The 10,481-nt window shown below is 40.2% G+C and overlaps 1 protein-coding gene across 1 annotated transcript; it reads left to right on the top strand.

Annotated features, from left to right (window-relative positions):
* Positions 1 to 3,644: 3,644 nt before the first annotated feature.
* Positions 3,645 to 7,973, top strand: C1H13orf42 (chromosome 1 C13orf42 homolog). Its single transcript, XM_069027620.1, has 3 exons — positions 3,645 to 4,058; positions 6,790 to 6,937; positions 7,732 to 7,973. The coding sequence occupies exons 1-3, from the start codon at positions 3,645 to 3,647 to the stop codon at positions 7,971 to 7,973; spliced, it is 804 nt and encodes a 267-aa protein (XP_068883721.1).
* The last annotated feature ends 2,508 nt before the right edge of the window (positions 7,974 to 10,481 follow it).

Below are 10,481 nucleotides of genomic sequence, written 5' to 3'. Positions count from 1 at the left end.
CAAGGATGATTTGACATTCCTTTGTATCAGTCATGATGAAATGTAACTATCAAGTGGATAGATTTGTATGCATGTTGTCATGTTATTCGAGAGATAAAAATGCATTTTGACAAATAATTATTGATAAAAATACTTAAGTATATTTATCTATAAATTTGATTTTATGGGGTTTTGTTCAACTGTGTAGTTAATTGAGTTAAACAAAGCACATATATTGGATTTTCTAACTTGATTTTCCTATCCAGTTATGATTGATCAGGAGCTGACAGAATGCCAGGGCTAAATAAAAAAATCAGTTTTGGGAGTTCTTGGGTGTTGTTAAACGGAACTTAGATCACACTCATGTAGCTACAAAGAAAACAGACTTATTGAGAGCAGTAATAGGAAAAAAAGTGATTTTAAACAAAAAACACTGAGTAAATGAAGCCAGATTCAAGTAGCCAAATGAACAAGCAAGGCGTGAGCATTGCCTTGTCAAAGTCAGTAATCTTAGATGCCATTAAATATTTAGTGTGGTCTATTTGATCTGCTTCTCACAAGACCTTTCTTTGGGAGGTCTTTATTTATGATTTAATAGCTGTCCATGAATTTGGAACTTTGAATTAAGAGAATTAAATTTTCTTCTTCAGCCATATTTGGCATTTGATGAGTGTCTGTGCAGAAGGAAATAATTCTTGAATAAGACCCTCACTTTTAATTACCAGCTGTCTTAGATAACAGTAGCATATTCAGTCCACAGCAGTAACTCTGGGGAAGAGACTTGTGATCTGTGGTGGTGGCTGAATTATAATTGCCCTGTTATTTACTTAAAAAGGGACACTTACAGGTGTGTGGGGAACAGAGTTTGACTTTAAATAAATGATGAACTACTCCAGAAACATGTTTCAATGCAAACACCTTCTAGGAAAACATCTTAAAAAGACATTTCTAAGGGCATTTCTTTTCTTAGAAAACAAAGTAGAGTATATCCATTATTTCATCCTTTAAATTTTTAAATCCATGGAGCTATTTAAATTGCGGTAGATTCTCTGAAGAAAACAAATTAATATTAATTTTTACAATAGGAGAGAAAGATTGTCTCACTGCCCATAACCAAAGCATGGAATAAAATATTCATGTCTGAAATAATTGTAAATGACCCTTTATGATTTCAAATGAAATTCTATTTTATAATACAGTTACTGTATTGTTTCATGCATTTATTAATACTTCCTTATTTTAACAACACCATGAACAATGGGAATGACACATATGTTGGCACAGAATGAATGTGACCCAGAAAGCTTTTAAAAAATTGGGAATGAATATGTTTGAAATTGAGAACTTGCTTTAGAGCCTGAAAGCTTTTCTTTTAAATTAGCAAGATGCCAGCATATGTTTTCAGTATTTAGTTGAAGCAGGGCAGGAAAAGCTATGGCCCATATGAAATGTTTTCCAAATCCCAGTGCATATCATCAGATTTACTCTTCACAGATGTACCTTTTCCTGTGGCTTCATCAACAGAACCTTAGGGGGGTGATTTTGGTTGATTGGTTGGTTCTGGTTTTTCTTTACCCTGTAGCTATTTATAAGCCCAGGTGAGCTTATAAATCAATCTGCTATTGAAAGGCAATGTCTGATACTGCAAGCAGTTTCTCACTGGAGTTCCCAATAACGTTATTGATTCAAGCCTTTATCAATATTTTCTTGATTTCCCACTGATTTTCTTGATTTACAGGTTTTCTGACTAAGACGTCACTTAGAGTGCCTCTCTGACGCTCACTGGTACTGAATCACGTCCATAAACAAAGACCAGTATCCCACACAACAAATCTAAGGAAATTTTCATTAAGGTTATTCTGGAAAGATCTCATTTTCTTGACTTAGTAAACAAACTGCCTGGAATGGCTATGACAGATATTTACCTCACCCACTCAGCACAGTACATTAAAACCCCCCTACAGCCTTTTGCTCTGAAAATGAAATCAATATGTAGATGGAATTATTATTATCATTATTATTCTGTGTTAGTATTGATGACCCAAAACTTTATCCATCTCAGACAGGTAATTCTGGGGAGAAAGCTCATATTTTTTTCATAGTTCTAGTGATCTATGCTAGCATAAAGTCAGCTTAATCTATTACCTAGCTGGGGGATTGAGTAGACCTTTGGAGAGAATCAATAATGGAATACCTCCATACAAGTACTAGATACCAAGCAGCTGAATAAATTTCAGAACAATTTCTAGGCTGCTTTCAGCTGCCATGGGAATTGCTAATATTAGAAGGCAGAAAAAGTGGCAAAAACTAGTTTTCCTCAATTCTTAGTTGTTATAAGGACATTTCAACTTTAGCTACAAATAAAAAGAACAAAGTGCACATTTTAAGATAGTTGTGGTGTATGTTTAGCATCCAGTTTATCAGAGCTCCTAAAGCAATAGGCACATATTTGCATTATGACCTATCTTTCCTGTTGGGATCCTACAGATCTTAGGATGCTTAAGCCTTCAATTAGCACTTCCAGAGGCTTCAGAAGAAATTTTCTCAGTGGTGTTTGCAGGGTGATATCAATTTGACTTCAAAATAATTATTTTTCTCAAGCAGTCAGTGCTTGGGCAGGATCACTCACGAAAACTCTTTTGAACATGGCAAATCCGGGCATCTCTGCTTGCTTTTAGATAGTTGTTGATTGCCTCAGGTCACTATCTGCTTGTCTCTGAAGCATACATCATGTTGTCACATAGTCACAAATACTAGCCGTGCTTGAATATGCCAATAATAGTCAAAGGTTCTCAGTACTTTCAGCCAAAAATCAGTCATCAAACATGCCGTATTAAATGTTCTTGCATCAATCTAAGAGAAGAACCAAAGTGTAAAGGTACAAATTCTTAGGTTTCTGTCTGCAATATTTTACCAGAGGAGTACTTTGGAAGAGTGTTTTATTTTACAGCATCCCTTACACAGGGCATCTTTGTATTGGGTGTAACAGAGCCTGACACCTGAATCCACTGTGTTCCTGGCAGCGCTGTGGTGTCAGGTAGCCGTAGCGATCTCCTGGTTACCGCCGGGTGAAACCCAGAGCGACTTCTTTCAGCAGCTGAACTCCGCTCGACAGAAACTATTCTTGCCCACCCAGACTTTCGTCCCTGTGGAGGCTGATCCCAGCAAGCTCTTCCCGAGCAGCATCCCGCGGCGGCCGGCGGATGCTCGGCGGCGGGCGGGAGCGGATCAGCACCACGGCCAGCGCCCCGCGCCCCCCGGCCGCCCGCGCTCGGCGCCCAGGGGAACCCACGGGCACGCAGGAATCGTGGGAGAGGGAATTCCTGACTCCATGTTGATGCTTTTTATGGGGACCAGACGCCAAACAAAAGATCAAAGCATGATATTTGACCTCCTTAACTATATTTTAAACCGAGGAAAGGACAAAGCTCTTTAACTGACACTAAGAGAATAGAAAAGACATTTCTGCATTGCCATCATGCTCCTCACAGTGTGCTAGGCTGAAAACAATTAGTGCAGCCATAGGCTTCTTTTTTCTCCTCATTACAGTAAGTGGCAGAATTTTTGTCTGCTGAGGGCAAAGGTAACAGCTGCTGATTACCAGATCTAGTGTTAAATTAAGGAGCTGAAAGAGGAAAATAATAAAGGGGAGGAAGTGACACATTATGTTCAAAAAGATCCATTCTATATTTCACCCCAACTCCCAGCGAAGAAACGTGACAGATGACATCCCCTACTGTGATGGCTCAGGTTCTGCAGTGAGACTGATCCGCAGCACTTCTATGTACGTCCTTGCAGGTGAGCAGGAAAAAGTTAGCGAACCACTAAAAAAATGCAGAAGTACAAGCAGCATTGACTCTTGCTTTCAGCCAAAAGAGGAAGACAGAGACTGGATGTACTCTAAGACTCAAGACTGCTTGAAGTACCTACAGGATCTGCTAGCCTTGAGGAAAAAATATCTTGACAACATCAATAACTTGAAATCCATGCATATGGCTGCAGATTCTCCAGCGTCCACAAAATCATCCAAAACTGGAAAAAAGTCATTTCTTCCACTTCCTTCCAAAGAGTCTTCTAAGGTAATTTCCAAGAATTTTTGCCATGTGCTTAGTCTTAAGCAACAAAATCATTGAAGCTGTATGTGCTATACTGATTTTCTGCTTTACTGGTTTCAGCCAGCTGTCATTTTACTGTTGCATCCTTTGAAATGTTGTTAAATACCTTATGATTCTTTCTAAGTAGTGTAAAATTAAGAATGAATGACTGGTCATGGAAAGAAATGTATATGCCTATGCTTGGAGGGGGTAAGGTTGCGAGAGAGAAAATAAGAAAAAGAAAAAGTTATGAGAGTATGGAAAACAAGTCATGAAAGAGCAAGCCCTGACAGATTACTTAAGTACCTTGGAGTCCTTCACTATGATTATTTTATAGCTGTTAATGACTGACAAGTGCAGTAATCCCTGGATTTCCTGGCAGTGTTTTTATTGACAAAATCACTTACACAAAATAATTATAAATTTACTGAAACAAATAGGATTTTTTTTCCAAGTAGACAGTTATCTTGCCAATGCTACATTTAGCATCAGTGCAAGCTCTACTGGTAGATGGGCTGTGGGGCATGAGAAAATCTTAAGGGTTCCTTTCTCTGTTCATTAATAAGTTGGTGGGTCATTTCTAGACACTGTAATTCTTCACCCTTTGCTGTAATGATACTACAAAAATAAAACTGGAATATCATCTTTGGTGCAGATTATTTACATGTATCCTAGAAATAAAAGCTTTTTAGGTCTGTATGCCACTAGACAGTTCAGTGGTTACTTTGACTCTAGACTTGATTTGGTGAGGGCAAAGCGAAGGACTGCAGCAAGCGGGATGATCTGTTTAGGTAACACGACCGCAAAGAAGACTTTGACAGCAGACTCACAGGTTATCCAGTGCAGTCTTTAAACTGGATAATAATGTGATGGTGGGAAGAAGGGATGTATGGCTGAACTTACTGATTAGGCCATACTGATTAGGTTGACTTTAAAAAATGTTGCTGCCATATTTAGATGTTCTGTCACAGCAGAATATCAGAACGGTTTGTGAACTTCTGAGATTTGCTGCTGAAAACACTGCTTAAGAAAAATACCAAAAGCTTAACTTGTTTTTTGGCAAACAATTGGATTTCCCACAGTCTGAGGCTAAGAGTGCTGTCATCTGACTATGGCCAGCTAGCTCCTGTGTATGAACAGTCCTGGTACTGACTGCCATGCTCACTCCATGAACCATCCCTTTGGAAACAGACAGGAACATCAGCAGGATATGTCATCCATATGAATCATTCTCGCCAACACAAATGGCAGTCACAGCTGCAAGCCTCTGGCTTTGTAAAAATTAGGGAGAGGTCAAGAAGACTTTTACAAGATTCAGACTATTCTTCCTACAATACATTTTATGTTCACAGATTGCAAGGTTTGTGTTATCACCAGGCTTGAATGGTTTTGTCCCAAGCTACCTGTTCTTGTTAAATTACCTGTCAGTGGAAATTCACTTCTTTCTCTAGAGTGCTGCATGATTTGTGGGAAGGTAATTTGTCCAGACAAACCTGTCCTCATGGGAGGTTTAATCCAAAGATCCCTGGGTCCTGGACTACAGACTGACCATGGATTCAAAATGTACCATTTGTGTCTAGTGGAAGAAAAGAATAGAGAGATGGGTAAGATGCTGAGAGCACATAGGCATTTCTTTAAAATGCCTTTTAACCAATAAGGGCTTAGTCATAATAGCAGTCACTATTTCCAGTAGATGTGTGGTAGCAGCTATCTTTTAGCACTTCTGAGGATGTCAATCAACCCATAATGTCAGGAGGGGAATCAGCTAGTTCATCTCTCTGCCTCCACAGAACAGGGAACGGGCTGGTCCTTCAGAGGTGTGACATATCCTTTGCTCTCATGTTTGAAACCCAGGGTAGCAATTTTCTGACTTGGTATTGCAGCCTGACAAAACACCTGACTTGGACTGGCAAGGAAAATATATGTCCCTTCATTAGGTAGAGCCTGGCAGGAATTATGTATCCCATATGTACCTTCAGGATCACTAACCAAGGTATTATGACTGCTTCAGCAGTTATAGATAGGCATTGCTTTTTTATCAAGACAGGCTTCTAATTTTAAACTGTGTGGCTTTCCTGTGGGAATTATCACAGTGTTGAATGACTCATACTTTAGTGCACACCATCCTCTTTCATTTCAAAAAAGCTTCAGCAATTTAGATCTGGATTAATTTCACCTAACCTTGGCATTTTAATAAGATGCTTAAATTAGTAACAAAGTTACCCCACAATTCCTTTTCAGCTGAGAGAAAGAGCTGCCTGCAGAGGAGGGTTCAGCCTACTTAAGGCCTGACTCATCTTCTGAAGGTACTGGAGCCCAGCATTAATTACAGCAGGAACCCTGCATGATTACATTGCTCTTGTGTGCCTCATTAGGAGCCTAGTGCTAGGCAGAATAAATTTGGCCGCAAAACCCAGCTGTCACTTAGTGACCCAAATGAGTGGCCTGGTACATGGATTCTGAGGGATTTTCTAACACCTGGCTAGTAGTGCCTGAGTGGAAGATACTTGGTGTTGAACATGTAACAGGATGGATATTTGTTAGACTGCTGTCCTGCTTTCTTTGATTTCTACACTGTGGAGTAGCCTGGACCTGTGTTTCTTTTCTGACAGCCTGAAGTACAGCATCAAATACATCTTTCTTATAGAGTTTGCTCATTAAGAAATTATTGTGCCCAACCCTTGGATAACTTTTTTCTCTTTTGTCTGATCAAAAGGCATCCATGGAAAGAAAAGGCCCACAGTCCAGTTCAGATGTAAGAGAAGCGATAGCTTTCTTTGACTCAGTCATTGCAGACCTGGACTCAGAGAGATGGCGGAGAGTTCCTGACATGGATCTGCCAAATGTGGATGTTGATTTTGATGGTGCGGTATAAACCAGCTAAATTTTGGTGTGCAGAGGGTAGAGGGAGGAATGGCATTGTGAGATCATGTTTGTTTAATTAATGGACGCAATTGTCCTCTAGTTTTGCCTCCCAAATCTAGGACCATTGCATGCAGTATGTGAAATTACAGTAATACACCACTTGTTCCCCGTTGAATGGGTGCAACTATTTTATGTGTGGTCATACATGGCAAAGGTAGCATGTGTAGTGTTGAAATAGTGCTTGCCTTCTGCTCAGGGCTGAGCTCCACCCTTGCATCTCTACCTCAGACTGTCTTTGGAGAAGTATAAAAAGTATAAATGTATTTTTTCTTTTTTATTTTTGAGAAATGGCTGGATGATTCCATTCCAACTATCAAAAGAGAAGTCATTTAGTGATTAGGCTAAATAACTGGATGTTTCCATCAGAAAGGATGGGATTGCCCAAAGAAATGAAGATGTGCCTATCTAAGGTCGTCATCTCTCCTGTATAACCAGTGGAGGGATACAGATATTTTTCACCTTTGCTTCAAGCTAAGGTGAATATCTGAAGCAGGTTGTTTTAGCTGTTCCCAAGGAGTGTGTCTGAAGGGACTAGCTCTCAACTACATATTTATGCTGCAGGTGTTGAAATTCTAGATAGGATGAATCCCATCCCCAGTGATATCCTGCAGAGAAACCAGGTTTGTTTCTTGACCTTACCTCCAGGAAGGACCCAGCAAACACCCTGTTCTCACTGTGTAGATAAAAATGTCTCTGACGAACTGTTAACCCCAGATTATCTTCTGTCTTTCAGTTGCTACCAGTACAAGTGAACACAGTTTGCATTCAAACTGGATCCTTCGTGCTCCTCGGAGATACTCACAAGATACTGCCCAAGCAGCTAAGGCTGCAAACCAGTCTCAAAGAAACAGCCAGCGGAGAACCACTGGCTCTAGGAAGAGATTGGAAAGGCATCCCATGTACTTGCCCAAAGCTGTGGAAGGGGCATACAGCACTTTAAAATTTAAGCCTAAAACACGCAAGAAAGAATGTTGAAAGAAGAATATTTGCTCTTCACTAGAATATACAAAATAGGGCATGTAAGACCTGCACTTTTATTTTTTTTTAACACTGGTCCATCACTTACACTCTAGAAGTGACCTGTGCAGTCACCGAAGGTTCTTCATGGGGGACATATTTTAAGCCATGACTATTCCAATGTTAGACTCATACGAGGGTTTAACTCATCAAATTTTCTGTGCCTAACAATACTGCTTCGTCATTCAGCTTGGGGGGAACTCCAGCTTGACAAGCCTTTTTTTTTAGTGCTGTTATGGAAAGCAATGATTCAGAGATTGCCTGGTGCAGTAATTTTTCTTCTGACTCCAGTACTGCAAAGCAGTTCAAGGAATTCAGTGAATATGTTGGAGCTTTTGCAGCAGTGTTTCCAATGTCAGAGCAGTGAAGCAAAAACTTCTCCTTCTGTTGCTTGTGCAAATTTGTACGTGCCATCATTGACTCTATATTCTGAGAGTATGCAGCAGCACCGAGATACACTCAGTGTGTGGTACAAGCAGAAAAGAGCTACAGTGAAGGAATCAGCGTTAGGAACTCGTGTTTGGAGGAATAGTGTGCTCCAGTATGTTTTGTACTCTGCTTGGAAATGGCTCTCTTGTTGGATACATCAAAGGATTCACTGCATGCAAAAATGTATGTAACTTTTTTCATATGGTTACACCATGTGCTAGTTTTCATCTATTTTAACACCCAGCTGATGAATCTAGACATCCCAGTGTACACTAGAAAAGCTTAATGTCATGGAGAACATTTTATGAATAAATTGGAGCAAAGGTTGTTCTCAGGGGCAGAAGACAACTTGCAGACAAAGCCACCACACCTTTGGATAATACCTAATACTTGGAATTCTGCTACTTCATCATTAAAGACAATATATCAGGACAAATGCAGTCTGGAAGTGTTCCTCTTCATCTTAGAGGTGATATGTATTCCATGTGATACTTGGAATTAATAAGACCCATGCTCTTCCTGTTTTACTCAGCTCATACTTTGTCTTAAGTATTTGCTAAAATGTTTGGGATCAAGCTTTTACTTTCTCTGATTTTTTTTCATCTGGCATTGTTCACTTGGCGCTGGACTATGACAGATGGACCATGGCAGCACTGGTATGACCAGCTGGTCATTTGCTAGGGTTTTCTTGTTTCTATGATCAGTAGGTTTTGTGTCCACAGGCTTGTATGAATTTCCTAAGGCACTGGATCAATATAGCCCATCTGATATACCAAAACATCCATAAACTTGCGCCCCCACCCAGAACATTTGGCACGTGGCAATTCTTGCTGGTTTGTGTTCCCAGTCTTTGAGACTGAGTTATTCAAACAGCGCTTCTGCCATGGGTTGCAAGTATCTCTCTGAACTTAATGATCTGGGCCACTTTCTGTCATAAGATAGGAAAGTGCCAAAAAACATATGTTCCTCCATTTAGAGCTGGCATCTCCTGTTTGGTTAAAGCATTTGGATTCTTTTCTAGTGATGTTTGTGATGGGGAGGGAAGAATTGTTTCTGTAGCACTTTAATTCTAGAGGTGCTTTTGCTGCTCTTGGCCTACGTTGCATCCTCTTGAAAATGACTGGTTTAAACAACATAATTGATACGTATTCAAGAAGAGTTTAAATAAGGTCTAGGTTTTGTCTCCCTGCTGTTGGTTCTTCTCACAATAGTCTGTATTCTTTATATTGTATTGCTGCCTTTGTACCTTCCCAGTCCTGTACTGACTGCCCTGAGCCGAATGCCTTTAAAATTGTTCTGCCTCTGAATGTGATCATTGAATGCCACAATGCCAGGTGGGATAGCCAGAGCACAGCATGTTCCAAACACACCCCTAGGTTCTGGCATGCCTCAAGGCTGCAGTTCTGTGTATGTGTGAGAGAAGGGGGGCAGTGCTCAAAACAGTACATTTTTGGCAACTGTGTCACCCTGAAACTCCTCTCCAAACAGAATTTCATACTGAACTTGCCGAGGAACATTTTTACTGGGTGTGTGGGCATCTTTTTGCTACTAGAACCTGCAACATGGATGGGTGCTGACAGAAAATCTCACCATTTTGTTTGAGGTACTATAGCAGAATTAGGCATGTGCATAATTAAAATACTGATGAAAAGAAAGAAGAAAAGGATTCCAATGTTTTTCTGCCCTGGGCTGTGTTTCATGTTCATAGTGCCAAGGTTTTATGCATTGGAGTAACTGATCTCTTTGCTATTGTTTCAAGAACGCATTTTGATGTGCAGAACCAGACTGCTTCAGCATGTGTGACCTTCCCTGTGACCTCTTGTCTGTCCTTGCACAACAGAGACATCTCTGCTCATCTGTCTGTGACAGAGGGTGGGGGTCCCCCTGCTGTCCAGTATACAAGCTTCAGTGTGAAATTGGGTTTGCTTTTATGAATAAAGGACAAAGGGGGGAAAATCAGATTCATAATTTCGATTTGGAGTCTGTGATTAATTTTTTCCCCTTTTCTTAAAGGTCACTTCAAGCCAGTCATCATCT

Source organism: Aphelocoma coerulescens, chromosome 1, assembly GCF_041296385.1.
Source record: "Aphelocoma coerulescens isolate FSJ_1873_10779 chromosome 1, UR_Acoe_1.0, whole genome shotgun sequence".
Taxonomy (NCBI): Eukaryota; Metazoa; Chordata; class Aves; order Passeriformes; family Corvidae; genus Aphelocoma; species Aphelocoma coerulescens.
The sequence above is the reverse complement of the archived record's forward strand: the minus strand, read 5'-3'. Positions and strand labels throughout refer to the sequence as shown.

What these genes read in the sequence shown, in the direction of transcription:
- C1H13orf42 (XM_069027620.1), top strand. Translation starts at nt 3,645, where the DNA reads ATGTTCAAAAAGATCCATTCTATATTTCACCCCAACTCCCAGCGAAGA. An exon ending in CTTCCAAAGAGTCTTCTAAG is followed by an intron (nt 4,059 to 6,789) that starts GTAATTTCCAAG and finishes TCTGATCAAAAG; the next exon opens with GCATCCATGGAAAGAAAAGG. An exon ending in TGTGGATGTTGATTTTGATG is followed by an intron (nt 6,938 to 7,731) that starts GTGCGGTATAAA and finishes TCTGTCTTTCAG; the next exon opens with TTGCTACCAGTACAAGTGAA.